Source organism: Neopelma chrysocephalum, unplaced genomic scaffold (assembly GCF_003984885.1).
Source record: "Neopelma chrysocephalum unplaced genomic scaffold, ASM398488v2 Primary Assembly neopelma1_45, whole genome shotgun sequence".
NCBI classification, from domain to species: domain Eukaryota; kingdom Metazoa; phylum Chordata; class Aves; order Passeriformes; family Pipridae; genus Neopelma; species Neopelma chrysocephalum.
The window spans coordinates 10,558,971-10,576,395 of NW_020897704.1; the positions used below are offsets into that span (position 1 = coordinate 10,558,971).

At 43.4% G+C, this 17,425-nt stretch overlaps 1 protein-coding gene across 2 annotated transcripts in view; it reads left to right on the forward strand.

Moving 5' to 3' along the window:
- The first annotated feature begins 11,623 nt into the window (after nt 1-11,623).
- The window catches only part of NAMPT (nicotinamide phosphoribosyltransferase), a 29,692-nt gene continuing 23,890 nt past the window's right edge, over nt 11,624-17,425 (forward strand). For both annotated transcript variants that reach the window (XM_027679339.1, XM_027679341.1), the window contains exon 1: nt 11,624-11,778. In XM_027679339.1, coding sequence (XP_027535140.1) covers nt 11,719-11,778 — 60 coding nt within the window. In that variant the 5' untranslated portion in view covers nt 11,624-11,718. The remainder of the gene's footprint in view (nt 11,779-17,425) is intronic.

The window sequence follows — 17,425 nt, forward strand, 5'->3', positions numbered from 1 at the left end:
CCAGCAAGGCTTCCTGGGCTGTTGTGCTTAGAGAGGGGAGCAAAGGAGAACTATCTTCTCCTTGGAAGAGGATTGAGGCGAGTATCTCCAGAGAAATCATGACTCACACAATGTGTTCAGACCACACATGCCCCATGTGCTTGGAGAAGGGTTTAGGGAGCACCCAATAGCAGCCTTCCACTGCCTACAGAAGATTTCAGCTGGATACAAGGGGTGGGAAGAAATCACTAGCAGGATAATTAAGCATTGGAACAAATTTTCTAGAGACACTGGACAATCTGTGTCCTCGGAAATTTTAAGACCTGACACAACAAAGCCTTGAACAATATTGTCTGAAATACTTATTGACCTGCTTTGTGCAGCAGGTAAGACTAGAGCTCTCCCAAGGTCTCTTCCAACCTAGACAGCTCTATGAGCTATCACAGAGTTTGAGTTGCCTGAGATCAAACAGGAAATGGGGGGAAAAAAACTGACTCAGTATTTGCCAAGACTTCAGCTCACCTTTTTCCACTTCCTGACATATCTCCTCCCTTACAAGCTCAAAAGGACATCATGTTTTTAGAGACTACACCATTACACACAGGGATATCCTCTAATTCCCAGATCTGAATCTGGAGCCATACCACCTCCTGACTGCATCCGGGGCTCTCATAGTGATATGGATATCCAGAACTTCATAGCTGTCCCCCTTGCCCTAACCCTGCCTTGCACACCATACTAAATAATCTCAGGCACTTCCACTGGACAGCTAGAAGAGATGCTGGTAACGAGCAGCCAGAACACCACTGTACCACAGTGTGACTCAACACATAAATTGGGACACAACTCCTCTGTGGATTTCCTGATCTAGTGGAGCCCTTGAGAACCTGCCCATGGCCATGACTTATAGGAGGGGTGCGGAAGATGACCCTATCACTGTTTGCATAAACAAGGATATCCGACCATTCTTCTTCATATATATTCCCACTGTTGTCTTCTGGATAATTTATTTTCAGTCTTTAATTTCACTCCCACCCTTTTCCATTGCTCCATGCTAGTTAGTTGACCCTCACCGTTCTCTGAATATTTCCCTTTGTGAGGAAAATTTTGGCTCTTCAGTATTTCAACATCAAATAGAACATTGTTGCTTGAGCTACAAATTCAGATATTTCGCCCTCAAATTTCCAGTGTTGCATTTCCATTCTCTCTGTAAAGGAGACCTTTGGGATTAGCAAATATTGCACAACACTTATCAGTTAATTGTTATTTAAATCTCAAAAGTCTTCTAAATTTAAATCTTTTAATTGGAATCCAATAGCAGGTCTTCGTGGCAGTGTAAGTCTGCTGACTGAATAATAAATAAATGCTAATAAATATAAAGTTACATATAAATAAATCCTCTCAATAGGAATATGAATTAATTTCCACTACTATGATTAGTTTATAAAAGAAAGAAAACATTAATATGTAAAACATTGAAGGAGGTATCTGCTGTGAAAAAATAAATCAGATACCTTCTGCTTCTCCAGCAAGAAGAAAGAAACTTCTGCCAGAAGCAGCAAAACGGATACATTAAACAGAAAGATGAAGCGAATGTAAAATGAAAATGCAAAGACAGGACTGGTTCAATATAGTAAAATTAAAAAGAGCTGTGGAAAGGTTCACACTTCCAAGATTTGACACCAAAGATTTGACACAAACTATTCATCTCACAGGGTTCATTGGCCCACAGATTTCCCCAAATATTTGTGGAATGATTATTAATTGCTACCTGATAAGCTAAATACCAGATTTTTTTTTTGCTAAAGATTATCTCATATTCATGTTTAAAAAGCACATGCTTCGAGATATACAATTGTTGTTTCATCCCAACTTCAGTGTTGTTTTGACAAAACCCCCATACCTCTAAAAATTAGCCATCTAAAATCTCACTCCTCTTTTCACTGACTTTGAGATCTCAGGATCATGTTTACAGAGAGAGAAATATAAAAGATATCTTGCTAATGATCCCAGAGAAAGAAGTAGCTATAAACAAGTGCAGATTTCAGGCGTGTATTCCAATTACTTGGTTAATTTATTGAAGGCACTGAGGAAGAAATGAGACAACAGTCAGGAACTGAATTCAGGGAGCTTGGCAAACCAGTAGGAGGAGAGAAGCTGGCGAGGAAATCCTGTGTGCAGGGGGTCATGCTGTAATTCAGCTCAGTGCAACCCGTTAGACTGACAAACTCTCCAAATGTTGCCACAGCCAGACCCTACAGGTATCTGTTAGGTAGGTGCAATCAAATAGCTCAAACTGGGATGCCACCTTGATTCTTGATGCAGCACAAGCTGTTACATAGAATGCCTGCCATCTCTCCCCCTGCTAGGCACAGGCAGTTTTTCCTTACACTTCTCAGCACTCCTTGCAGTGCCTCATAATTTAAGGTAATGTATGTTTTTTTAAATCTATCCATCAGTCTGTTCTGTACTGAAATTGATGCATATAGTTCATCCCTGCCTCATCCTGCCACACTAGGCTCCAATCTACAGTTTTTACTTCATGTTTAATTACAAAGCTCTAAATTAAAATTAGAACAAAGGTGAGTGAAGTAGAATTTAATAGAAAAAAAAAACCTACCTAAATCCAAATGTACCATCCATAGAAAACTCTGCATAATGCAGTAGGTGCCTATTTGTTTAACCCAAAGACCTCTTGGTGTCTATCAGTTTGCTTCAGTGCCTGCCTCTCCTCAGCCTGTCAGCATTCCTTTGCTTACATCCAGAGCGCATTTCTAGGCCATGCTCCGTGCACACTAATGGGATTAAGCTCTTCACAAAATGCAACTGCAGTCTTTTCCCATGTGGCTACTGAGACCAGAAAACTGCCCATGTACTTAAACAGCAGCACCACAGAGAAGGGCCATGTGGGGGCTCCCAGGCTGTGCCCCCAGCCCAGTGCCCTGACCAGGGCATTGATGGTGGATTGGGTCTGTAAGATTGCAGAAGAAATCTACATCTCATCTGCACTGAAAGGATTGCAGGGCACTACTCTAGGAGTGTGTCTGCTGCTTCAGTGACTCTGCATTTCCCGTAAATCAGTCCACAGAGATCTTGGGAACCCTGCGCAGTGCAAATTTTTTTTTCAGAAATCATTTGTGTTTGAGACATCAAAAAGAAAGATCTCCAGCTCTGCAATTGAGTGTATGCACACAAAACTTAATCATTATCGCAATTATTCACCAAATGCATCAATTTCAATCCTGCTCAAGTCAATAGACTGCTAACATCTGAAATTTAAGCACCTGAAGCAGTTTTTGCTGGTTATCAACTTAGGCTAATATTCTAAAGTCAACTCTTTTCCCTTCATTTTTACCTTCAGAAGCAACAAAATACAAACCTAAATGTATATTTTCATATATAATTTCACAGTGTCCCTAGTTTCAAAGGTGTTCTCCTGGATAATTTTATTTCAACCTCTGCACGGGAGAAGCACAAGGCATGGCTCAGTCCAGCAGTAGTTTGCATGCACCGGCTCTGAGTGAACAGAAAGGATTCTGCATCTGTATGCAGGGTTTCCTCACCTCACCTACAGCTGGGATGACTTAGCAGAACAGCCCTGCACGCTTACACAGTATCACAGCTCCAGACACAGTTGCAAATACCCTTACTGACTGACTGACTGACTGAAATGGTCTTGATTGGTCTCCCAGTCAAACCATAATCTGTGATGTACTGTTAGGAGAATGGGCAGTGCTTGGGGCACTGTCCTGATCCCTTTATAGTCTAAATATTCACACTCCTCAGGAACAGCAGGAGCAAGGTCTTTGCCTGACAAACCTCACAGTTCCCTTTTAGAAAGGATGCAAGGGGGGAAATCATGTTTCTTTAAAGTGCAACAAATTTTACAACATTGTAATATTTTTTACCCAGAACATTTTCTGTACAATACAGCTTGCCCTCCATATCATTCTTTCAGAGAGCATTAATAAATCATTCTATTTTTTTTCTTTAAAGACACAGTATGTAAGATCATCCTCACTGGAGAAGCACTGCTTGTTACAGGATCGGGCCAAAGTAAAAAGTGTCCGAGCATGTTAAGCCCAGAGAAAAAGACAGTTCAAGGCTGAAGTTCATGTGAGGACACTGGTTGATGTCATAAACTGTGAAGCTGCAACTTCTCTAACTGATGGGTTGTAGCAAAATGCTGAGTGTCTGGCCCTCTACTGCTTTTTACAAATGTGTTGATTTATCTTGCTTTGCTTCAGGTACTCTCCTGCATAACCAGCATGAATATTACAGAATGGCAACCAGTAAATATGTATAATCTTTCATGTTGTCTACACAGTGGAAACAGAAACTCTGGGCAATTTGTGTTTCTAAGGGGTTGCAGGTTTTTTCTTTTCTTCCCACATAGGTAGAAATCAAATTAAGAAAATAGAACCTTCAACTTGCTAGAATGAACATGGAGACCCAGATCACTAGAAAGTCATCTTCTGTATTTCTAAACTGGACAGGTGATATTTGGTCCTCAGACATAACTGAGGCGTGGCTGATCTTCGCATGTGCTGTAAAAGTGTTGTCGACCTTGGATTTTCACCTAGACACACAACTGTACATCTGTCCCTTGTGTTTGAATACGCACGGTGTATGGTGAAATACTAAACAAAACTCAATCAGTTTAGCCCCAGGTCTCTGATCCCTCCACCACACAAAGCTCAATCATGCCCTGCAGACACTGCGGTTGCTGTTGTTACTGTGTTAGTGCAAAGGCTTTGGCTTGAATCAGCCCTAACCACATGAGGTGATTAACAAACACAGAACTAGAAATGGTCTCAGCTCCAGGGGACTGAGTATTTACTCCAGACCAGTAAAAACTGGTTAAATTATAAACATTATTTTAGACAAACAGCAGTAAAATTTTCACATGATGTCAGAACATTACAAATTCTCCACTGGCCAAACACTGCATAAGAAACTATTTAGAAGTACATCTGAATCCTGAAATAAATTTATTGGAAATATTTAACTCTTATTCCTGTCCATTATGGAGAGATCTACTTTATTTGCCCATGCTGATACTCATCACTCTAATGAAGTGGGGGATATTTGGATTGGTAGGGAAAGAAAATACTTTGTGCTTACTTGATTCAAAAGCAGAAGAAACTCATCTGTTTGGATGTTTGGGAACTTTGATGTGTGGGCGAAGCACAAGTGATCGAGTCTAATGTTCATGTCAGCTCTCTTCCTGCACTTCATCCAAAACTCGATAGCCATCACTTAACCGGGTGTAGAGGGTTATTTTAGTTGTACATTAATTGTGCCAGGGACAAACTCTGTATAGCTCAGAGGCTACTATTACAAAGTTTATTGGCTCAGGTACAGAGCTGCACAAACAATGTTAAACAGCTTTTGGTGTCAGTTCAGATCTGGAAGCGGTTTAGCCATTTTTACATTATCTGGAACACAAAGAATTAGCTCTACTAACCCAAGCCAGCTCCATACACTGTGTATTTGGACTACAGTACAAAACCAGGAAAACCCAGAAGTGTAACACTTGCACCTTAAACTTTGTAAAGCCTCATTAGATTCAGGAAGCTCAAGGTCTTCCTTGTTCCAAGCTGATGCTAGACAGATGCACTCAAATACATGTGAGCAACACTTCCTTGCCACCCAGCTCATGAGGAATCGCAAACACTGAAAAATTAGAGAGCAACTCCCCCCAAGTGGCTCTTGGTGGAGGGAGCTCAGGACTCCGCCAAAAATGGTAAACTGAGCCTCAGGACTCAGCCAAAACTGTGACAACACAGAACCAGTCAGGCATCTTTGTATCAGTAAATTTCAGGGTGTCCTGTGTCATTCATCCATATGTGCAACAGCATCTTCAAGTTTGTCCTAGTTAGAGCAGCCCGTACCAGTTCATCACTGTGTGGGTGTAACCCAAACTGTGCATTCTACACCCTTTATGTCATTTCCCAGGAACTGTTAACAATAGACCATTTGCAGCAGCTGCCCAGAGCACACCTGACCCCTCAGGCTATAAGCTGGATGTTAAGAAGCTCGTGAGATAGGAGGATGTTACTATCCTCACACCAATGACTCAGGTGTGATAACTCCCCTCCGGGGAGTCATTAGCACCTCCAGCCTGAGGGGTCATGTCTGATGGGCCATCAAGGATTCCAAAAATATCTCACAACTCACAATCACCCATTGTGGAACTCCCCACCCTGGGGGATGTACTGGGCATTCCCACTCGAAGCTGAGTGTATATAATCTCGGGGTCTTGGGACTTCTGGCCCCATCCTTCAGATCCAGAGGAGGACCAGAACCTCGATGGGACTGTGACCAGCACTCTCGACCAGACTGCAACCAGCACTCTCACCAACAGGTTTTCCCTCTCCTTTTACATTGGACTCAGGGGGACCACATAGGGCTCAGCATGGGGGCCAACCAACACCATTCTGTTTGTGCCCCAGGGTGTTGGGTCATACATCTGGGTTTTGTGGATTAAAACCAATTGTCTGTCCGTATAATTGTATTTATGGTATTATTTTTATTAAATTGTAACTGACTTATAATCTCTTTTGACTTGGGGTTCATTTCTCCTGCCGGTTTACCTTTAAACCAGGACAAAGCCATCTCAAGATTCACAATACTCTGAACAATGAAGTGATTAAACTTCTGCTATTCTTTGAAGAACATGCAAAAACCTCAGCACTGGTTATGCAATACATGCCAAGAAATAAAAATTTATGTGGTGCCATACAAAGCCATAACCATAATCTGAAATTCACCTCTTCTAAAAATCAAGGCAAGAAGTCTCACGGCATGTCTGGAAAGCTAGCAATCCAAGTCCCAGCAGAAATACAGGCATTGACTTCCAAAGATAAGACCTAATGGCCAGATATAGTTCTTAAGAAGGTATAAAGAAAAACTGACTTGCTGTGAGTCATGCTGAGAAGCACAAAAACTAACAAACATTTGAAGGTTAGCTGTGCTGAGGTATGAATCTTGCTGACCAAGGTCCTGCAGTCATAGAAACACTGTTTGCTAGCTGGAATACAGAAAAGAGATGCTATGCCTTGGACTGAACAGGAACTTCAGTAAGTAGACCATCAAGAAGTATTTCAACAGAATATTAGAGATTTTACATATGTATATACACACACAGACAAAAGATCTAAATATCAAAATACATATAGTCCAGTATGACTGCTCACCAGAAGAATATGTCATCTCAACAGAATCTTGCACTGGATTTAACCTTGTCCTATATATTGCATAGATAAAGAAATTCCTCTTAATTTTCATGCATACAGTCATTTTTCATACACACAATCTGCATAGTCCATCATTCTTACAGAGAAACTTCTACACAAGCCTTTGGATAAACTACAAGGTAGAAACACTAGGCTTGCTGCAGTCACTGAATATGATTTAAAATGATGAGCCAGATTTTTTTACTCACTTCTATGCAAAATAATCTACTTCTACGTGATTCCTTGTGATTGGAATACTATTTAACAGGACTATTGACGGATACGGTTTAGCAATGAGAATTAAATTCTCGAGCACATTAAAATCTGCTTAGACGATCTTAACCAATTATGCACTGATTAACTCTAGAGTCCCAGGCAGGTATCCAAGGTGAAAGAATGCTATGAGAACACAGAGGAAACACTGAGATGTTGCAGAATGATGTAGGATGGGAAGCTTTAGGAAGGATAAAAGGAGTTTAGCCTTGGGGGGAAAAAAAGTCCACAGGCTCCACTCTGTTTTCCTCATAGCTCCACAGCGAAGAACTGTGTGCACCGAGGTGGCGAGTGACAGACACCTGATAAACTCCAGCTACGCCAGCGTGGCTGTCAGGCCCCAAGGGACCTGCTGCCAAACACTGAAAGCTTAAACACCACCACAAGTACTAGATGCACCAAACCCAAAGCACAAAGGAGTACAGCTAAAATTCTGCCCTTTTGCCAGCATATCTGAAAAGAAAAATAACAATGTAAAGAAACAATGTTGACATTTAATTTGTCAATATGCCTTGGAATTATCACCCAGATAAAGGGAGCACAGTGGATTGGTTCAGCCTCAGAATTAACAACCGAAATGACTGGAAACACTAGAGGGGAAAACTCACACCCTGTACACAAGGATGGAGTGTGCAGAAATTTCAGTCACAGAGATCTTCTATGCAATGGTGACAGGACTCTCACAGCTAGATGAAATAAATATCAAGTTTTCCAGTATTGATTGAAGAAGGGATATAACGTAATATCCATCTTAATTTGACTGTCCTTGTATACCTCCTAAGACATCAGCCTGAGGACTTATTTGCAGGGCAGTTATCCTCCAAATATAGCAGTAGACTATAGTATAGACTTTATATGCATAAAATGCTGACTGGACGCTTCTGCTACACAGAATATCATTTATTATCAGAAATCCCTGGGCAACAAAACATGTCCCTGGATTAATATGAATTTATTAAAGCTACCATTAGAGCTTTGTTTATTATAAATATCTAAACAAGTACCTCTCAAAATCTCTCACATGCCTAAGGAAAATGTTAGTAGATAACTATTGAAGAACCCTGGCTCTATCAGGAGGCTAAATGGTATCAAAAACAATCTAGCTGAACTTGCATTTAAAGAGCATGATTTCTTGGTGTGATTCCATCAGAAGGGAGACGTTAAGCCCTCCCACAAGCCAATCCAACAGTCCAAAGTCAGTTTTACAGACAATAGATGACAGATATGGCACAGGAATTGAGTATTTGAGGTTCCTAGGATTACTTCTTATCTGCCATTGTAACTGTACTCCCACCACCTAGTGCTGCAAGGCTTGTATTTAATTTTTTCCAGACTTAAAATATATTCTCCTCACCAGCAAACCATGATCTAATATAGCTCTGTTTAGCATAGTACCATTTTCTATTAATACTCTGAAGTGCTCTAACTTTACAATATTTCATTACAGATACAGCTTAAGATATGTTCATATGACCTAAATTAAACCATTATTCAAGTTCTGGCTTTGTCATAAGATTCAAGAAAGAGCCAGTAGGAGGAGAATGCTGACAAAAATTCTATCTGAGCAAATCATCATTAATTATTCTATTGAAGGTTTGAAGATCAATCAGGAGAATTCTGTAGTGAGAAATGTCATCTTAAAAATAAACCAAACCAAAACCAACAAAAAAAAACAAGCCCTGTAGTATTTTTCTGACTTTTCTAATTTCTTGCTAAAGTTAAGATAACTGATCTGATAAAATTATTTTTTCTTTTTACTAATCAGCATTATATTAAAACAGACTTTCCAAAGAGAATTGAAGCTTTGTCCTTCGCAGCAGAAAAATTTCACCGCAAAAAAGACAAGGATGGATAACACAGATAAAGAATGTGCTAAGGGGCAAAATTCTGATGTGACACCACAGAAGAAAGTTTTGTGACAAAACATCTGAGATTTGCATATAAAGATAATGTCAAATTATCCAATAATCATGTTGTCACATTGACATGACACTCCACAAAAGGAACCCTCAGAAGGAATTAAGGAAGAGTCAAGTCCAGACAACTTCAGAAAAAACACTTCATATTTAAAGAGGATGTGGAAATAGGTAGAGCAGCTTTCTACATGAGTAAGCACTTTTAGATAAGTTTTGCTAATGGAAGAGAGCAGACTGGATTGTCTATGCAGCAACAAGCAAGACATAGAGAAAAAAAGGGGAAGAGCTACAGAGAGATCAGAGACGGGAAATGGAAATTTCAACTTTTTCTTGTTCTGATGGGGAAGTAAGGGTAAAAAGATAACTTTGCGTCCATGAGACTGAACAAGAAAAATCAGACTGAAGTGGAAAATCTAAGACAAGAATTAGTAGCAAGTTCATGGTGGCTGATAGCAATAACAGCAATTACCATTGCTACTATCAGATTTTGTTGAAAAACAGCACACAGACAAGCTGGCGGAGGGAAGCATACAGGAAACTCCTGATATATGTAGTCTCTTAATGTTTCCAACTGCTTCACTGACTTTTTCCTATTCCACAGGATCCCTTTCCCTCCTGCAGGAAAGTAGTTTCACGGAGTCAGAGAATGGGTCAGGTTGGAAGGGACCACAGGGTCACCTGGTCTAACCTCCCTTCTCAGGCAGGGTCATCCCAGAGCACATGGCATAGGATTGTGTCTAGAGGGTTCTTGAAGTGAAGGAGACTCCACAGCCTCTCTGGGCTAGGTATATATATGTATATAAAACCAGTATTTTTCTCACACGAAATGACATAAAGCAAGAGCATGATGAGGTCAACAGGGGTTGACAAGACTAATCAAATGAATGTGGTTCACAGTGCAATTTTGGATCCACCAGGACCTATACAGAATCAGGTAAAAAAATATCTAGACCCCATTGTGAATCTTATTCTTTGCAATTATTTTGGACATTCATATTTCTATGAAAATCTGACTGGTGAAACCCAATGTTTCTGAATCATCTTAATAAACAGTTATTAGTTATACAATTTTCAGATTTGTGTATCATCAAACAACAACTGAAGTATTAATTCACCACTGATTTTACAGAAAAGGCTCACTAAGCAGCTTTTTTTAATGCAGTACAGCAGCATTGTTAATAGTTCTTTCCATACACCTAATTAGCAGAGAGTGAGACGACCATCTTCCCCTCATGGACGAGCCACCATAATAGAAATCATGTAATGACTGTGACAGAGCACTGGAACAGATTGCCCAGAGTGGCTGTGGAGTCTCCCTCACTGGAGACATTCCAGAACCCTCCGGATACAATACTGTCCCACTCTGGGATGACCCTGGCTGGGCAGGGAGGTTGGACCAGATAACCCGCTGTGGTCCCTTCCACCCTGACCCATCCTGTGAGTCCGTATTTGCTCCTTGTGCCAAAAGAGTGTTCTGTGGTCCCAGAACAACTAAAACGATGGATAAACACGATTCAGAAACCTCAAGTATTTACTCGGATTAGAAGACCAGTTACAATTACAGTGAGTATGAAAGCAAGCTTTTCGGAAGCAGACGTAACTCTATACGTAATCTCTGATCAAAACCTACTGAAAAGAGGGCTAACAAGTATTTTCCATCAAAAAGCATCATGTTCTCCCACTGAAGCAACCGGCGTGGAGGTGGATAGAGATCTGGGTCCTCCAGGAGGCCAGGGGGGTCCATTCCCACAGGGCCATCGACCCCAGGCCCTCGGTGCGAGGGTCCCGGCCGCAGCAAGGGCTGCCCTGGCCCTCAGATCCCCTCGTGTCCGGGCGGAGCCTCCGCCGCCCTTTCCCGTCAGAGCCGCGGCCACCGAGAATCGAAACCGGCCCCGCCGCCCCCCCCGCGCACGCGCGCGCCGCTCCCCCCGCCGCGTCCGCTCTGCCGATCGCGCGCCGGCCGCGCGGTGACGTCACCGAGCGGGCCCCGCCCGGACCCCAATGAAAGGGAACGTGCGGCGCGAGGCGCTCCCCCGCCCCTCCCCCTGCACCGGCCGGGCGGCGGGACCAATCACAGCCGTCCCAACGCCCTGGCCCCGCCCTCCCCGCGGTGACGTCACGGCACCTCCCGCAGCGGCACCGCCGCTCAGCCAATCAGCGGCCCCGTCACCGGCCCCCCCGTCCGCGGGGCCGCGTCCCCGCCCCGGCCGCGCTCCCCGCGCTCCCCCCGCCCCGAGCGCGAGCGGCGGCGGCGGCACAGCCTGGTCCGGTCCGGTCCGTACGGGCGGCGGCGCCTCCCGGTGCTCGGCGACATGGAGTGCGCTGCGGCAGGCGCCGAGTTCAACATCCTCCTCGCCACCGATTCCTACAAGGTGGGCGCGGGCACGCCGGGCGGGCGGGCGGGGGTCACCTCTGCGGGCACCGGACCCGCCGGGACGCTCCATCGGCGGGGTACCCAGCCAGGCCGTCCCCGCCGCCACCGGCCCCCCTGCCCGCCTGGCTGGGGCTGGGAGATCCCTTGGGGTGCCACAGAGGGTGCCCGGCCTCGGAGCGGCGCGGGGGGACAGCAGAGGCCTGGCCGGGGCTGCTCCCCCCCCGCCTCAGGCAGCCCCGGGCCGCTCCTCGTGCGGTGCCCGGGGCCGCGCAGCGCCGGCGGGGCCGGGAAAGAAAGTGAAAGCGGGCGAGGTGGGCGCCGCCGTCCCGCGGGCGCGGGGGGCGGCCATGGCGGGCACATGGGAGGCGGGGGCCGCCGAGCATCCTCCGGCCCCGCCGGGCCCCCGCCCCCCCGGCCGGGCACGGAGCGGGCGCACACGGGAGGCAGCCGGGTGGTCGCTCCTTTCCTCCCGCTCTGCCCTGCTCGTGCCCGACGGTTTGTGCCCGGCGAGGGTGCGGAGCGCCCCGGGAGCCGGCTGGCCCAAAATACGTGTTTTCCAGCCCTCTGCTCCGTTGCTGCGGTGTCACAGTCGCTCGGCGAGGTGTTCGCTCAGAGCGGGGGAATCGCGCTGCACAGCCCTGCCTTCATTACTTCGGAATCGTGTCCCTGAAAGCGGTGGCAAAGTGCAGGCGCCCTGTCCGCGCTCCGACCCGGGGTTCCTGACCCGGGAGCTCCTAGTGTGCCTCCCAGGCACGTGTGCCCGGAATGTGCCCGAACCGAAGTCCTGCCTCTGCGCAGCCTTCATGTATGTACAGCTTCCAGATAGTGGGCAGAGAGTGCGACTCCCCAGCTCGGCTGGACAGATGTGCCCCGCGTCTCCTAGGTTGAAAAACTCACTTATTTCCTTGAGCAGTGTCATAGTGGCCTAAACAAAACAACAATAGCAGTTCTGATTGTCATTGTCGAGCATTTAGTATGTTCTAGCTCTATGAACATTTAGCCGCTTGGATGAGTTTCAGGGAGGAGGGTACTTGTAGATAGAGGAGTCGAAAAAGCTAAAGCTATATTGTGACCAGCTCTTGTTACTGAGTAACTACCAAAGTTCAAGCCCCTCAGTATGTGCTCCGATTGCTGACTTTTGCGGTGGTGCCTTTTCCAGCTCCTCTGTTGTGCCTTTTCCAGCTTCACCCCCCTCTGGGGGTGATATTATTATTATTATTACTACTACTACTACTACTGTATTATTATAACTATTATCATTATCTTTATCATTATCACTACTATACATTATGTAAAGATGCTCTTTTTGTAAAGAAAATCTTAACAGTTATTTTTGCTGTTTGTGGGAAGGTGTGTTGGAAGACAGGAAGATGCTGATAAACCTTGGAGCAGCTCAATCAGAGCATCCTAACACTGCCTTTAAGGGCTCACAAAACCACTTCCATTTAGGGCTTAATCTAGATACAGGGCTCTTTATGAACTATGTTTAAGTGTTTGTTATCTGACTTATTCAAATATGGAAGGTACAGTTTTCTTCCATGTCTGAAGCTAATCACATTAAATACTGCAGACTTGGGCTTAAGCGGTACCTCAAATCTAATTTGCACACTACTTTTTCTAAATTCTCTGGGTGTGCTTGAGGACTGGTGGTGGTGTGGAGCACTAGAGTGACAGAAAACCAGTTTGCTTCTGTTTTGTTTGCTGTTTCATAGGAAAGATGACTTGGTAACATTCTGGGAGTGGTAGAAATTTTAAAGAGGTCAAATAAAGGCCTGAGGTAGTTTTTTTTTTCCAGTTTAAAACTGAATTTGGATGAGGTTTTCTGCGTCAGCTAGGAGCATTTTGTATTATATTTAGAACAGTTGGAATTGTCTGCTTTGTTAGGGCTATTGAAATTATATGTCTTTCTATATGCTTTTTCCAAATCTTAGGAACTCCAGTATCTCTGAACAATGCCTAAACAAGTAGCTGCTCTTATCTTGTTAGATAATATGAGCAAACATCACTTATCTTCTCCCTGGATGATACTGTCATTTCTTAATCAATGAAACACACTTAGTGAGAGTACTTTCAGTAAAATTGCACTAAAATATCAGGTAGTTTGCAACAGCAAGCTTTTTACAGGAGTTACCAAACACTCTTACTAGCAATTAAAACAAAAGTGAGAATTGATCTTGGGTTTGTCTTTTTTCTTTTTTTTTTTTAAAGATAGTTTTGCTGTATCCACAACTCTAGCATCTGTGTGGAGTACTGTATGTATATAACATTCAGACTCTGAGAAAAAACATGGATCTGATCAGAAGGTTACGTGCTTATCCTGTTGCAGTAGATGCCGATCCATACAAGCTAATGTTGGTGACAAAAATCGCTTGGAAATAAACAGCTCAGAAAGAAAAAATACATGCAGACCATACTGAACAGTACAACCCTAGCGTAGGCAGCTGTCCATGAGAAAAAAGTTGTGGTATCTCAGCGTCATATCTGTCACAACTCATTAGTTTGAGTGTTAGCTCCAGTGTCCCAGTTCTCTGTTGCTGCAGTTGGAAATTTGGGGTGGAAAGACAATTCGTTACTGGTTTAGTGCCTATACAATTACAGAAACAAAGTAATTTAGTAGGCAAGGATCTGTCTGTTGACAGTTAATCCAGCCTCTCCTCCCTCTACAGTGTCTTTTCCTGTCTCTGTGTGCATCATAGGACATTTCCTCTTAAATCATAGAGATTATTAAATACTTGATTTCAAAATCTTAAAAGTGTTTTTGAAAATCTGCTGAGGATCATGCTGATTTCTAGTTTAGTGAATATTTCTAGATGGGAATAGTTCCCAGTAGGTGAACTGTGCCCTGGATCCAGTACTGAGCTTCCATTATAGGCTGGACCTTACTCAATTGTACACGTGCTCCAGAATTTTGAGGCTAGGCTTCAAAATGTGCAGTTTATCTCTAAACCAGATAACAAGATAAATGTTTTTACATCAGTTAGATTTTTCTTCCTGTGAACTTTGTTACATGTTCTTAAGCTTCTACAAATCCCCCAACAGTATAATTCCTCCTGTGTGCTGGGAATTATATGCCATCTCCTCAGAATCTGGCCATGGGCATATGGTATGGTGTGTGTGCAACTTGCTGATAAATAACAGCAGTCTTTTTAAGTCTTCAGATCATGAGACTCTCAACAGATTCATCAATGCAGTGTTAGCTGGGGAAACTTCTTTGTCTGAATGTCCAGTTATAGCAGCGGCATTTGTCATAGTAAAGTTTTCTGCTAGTGACTTGGTATTACTGAAAAAGTCAAAGTCCTTGTTGCTGGAAAGCTGCAAGTGAGGGGATATCAGCAGGCTCCTTGAAGCTCACTGTTTGTGCTGTGTGATATCTTATTCTTATGTCTATAGCAAGAAGTCCCTGGACCCTTGCCCTTCTGTGACAGTGAGGGTTCTGTTCGCTCACTGCCCTTCCCAAGCCAAAGGGTCAAAGCCCTTCAGTTCCTTATTCGTCTGATGTCCTTGACACACCACCACTCCATTTTCTTTCTTTTTGATTCCCAATGCTCTGTTTATCCTGTATTTGTTTATTTCTGCAAAGGCAAGAAACCTTCCAGGGTATATGTTGTCTGAAACTGTATTGAGAAGATCAGCTTGGCAGAGCTGTGTTGTTCAGTGGGAAGATACCTGTGACTGGCACGTACCAGGCCTGGGTTGGATGGACCATGAACTGCAAGTGGGGAAAGGCCATTGACTGAACTTTGTTCACTTAAGTAATAATAGCTTATTTTGCCTTTGCCAATGAGATTTATTACTGTTGCTTGGCATGTTTCGTAATTAAGCTGATAGCTATAATAAGCTGCCATGCAATTACCCTTAGGAGGAGCTGACTTGCTATCTAGACTGTAAATGAGATCTGTTTCAGAATTAATTTCTCTCTGGATGCTTCAAGGAAACCTAAAAGATATGTTTTAACTCTTTATGCCTTACATGTTGAATTTAAAGTATTTGTCACTTCAAATTACTTCTTTTACTCTGCGTGGATGTAGGAGAGCACCGACTTCTGAAACACTTCACGTGAGTGTGTGTTTATTCTAGGCTCTGACAGCCTGTACATTCTTTATTTAGAAGGCTAGAGGTATGCAAGGAAGAGACATGAGTACTCTTTAGCCTACTGATTTTGACTAGTACTTAACGACTGCAAAGTATTCGTTACAGCAGCCTATATATATACTTATTTTTTAAATTAAAATCTTATGATGGGAGTGTGAATGTGTTCTTTTACCTCCTGTAATTCTGTCAGTGGAAAATCATTGGAAACTTCTGGCTTGGCACTCCTAGTAAGACGCAATCTTCACTCTATCTAGGTTCATTATCTTCCGAGTTTTGATTTGCAGTCACATGGTCCTGTTACAAACCGCAAGACATCATTGCTCTAAAGGAACACTGCAACTGTATGGTACTCAGACAATTTTAAAATTAATGGAAAAGTAACCCCTTCCAGAATCATTGCAATTTTCAGTGTTGATAGGGTAATTGTTTTTCTTTTTTCATTAAGGAATAGGAAACATGTAGCAGCATGTGCAGTAGTACAGCTGACGAGTCACAAATGTGTAAACAGTAAACATAAGGCATTTTGTAATCTTTTTTGTGATAATCTTGGATGCAAAACTGTGCTGGTTTTGACTGAGGTAGAATTAATTTTCTTCCTAGGAGCTGGTATTGGGCTGTGTTTTGGGTCTGTACTGAAAACAATGCTGATAGTTCAGGGATATTTTTGATTTTGCTGAGCAGTGCTTGCACAGAGTCAAGGCCTTTTCTGCCCCGTGCACCATCCCACTGGCGAGGAGGCTGGGGGTGCACAAGGAGTTGGGAGGGGACATGGGGACAGCTGACCCCAAGTGACCCAAGGGATATTCCATACCACATGACATCATGCTTAGCATATCAAGCTGGGTGAAGAAGCAAGGAGTGTTTGGAGTGATAGCATTTGTCTTCTCCAGTAACTGTTTCACTTGTTGGAGCCCTGCTTTCCTGGGAATGCCTGAACACCTGCCTGCCTACGGGAAGTGGTGAATGAATTCCTTGTTTTGCTTTGCTTATGTGCACAGGACTTTTGCTTTCACTTTTACCCTTCCACCCCCCTCCCACCCACCGGGAGGGTGAGTGAGTGGCTGTGTGGGGCTTGGTTGCCAGTTTTGGTTAAACCGCAACAAAAACACATTAAAATCTTTAGTGATAAAGGAATCTACTGCAAAGTGTCACTGGTTTTACTCACTGTATTTTCTCTGAGAAATTTAGAATACATTCAGTTCTAGTGCTTACACTTGACCTTGTTTTTTATATGAATGTGGACCTCGTCATTTACAGCATCTCTGCTGATAGTGTGCAGCTTCCATAGGAATTCAGTTGCTTGCTTTCCTTAGTTTTCTTAGTTCTGATTGATCTCTTTACTTTTTTTTTCTCACCACTGGTCCTCTTATTTTGCAACACACATATGAGAGATGGTGAATGAACTCAAATACAGAGACATTAGAAATGGTACAAGGTCATCCTTCAGTCATAACCTCCATTAGCTTGTCTCTCTCGTCTCATAAAAGCAGATATCTCCCAATATCCTCACTTTGGTTCTTAAACATTATCTTAATCTTATGAATTCTAATAAG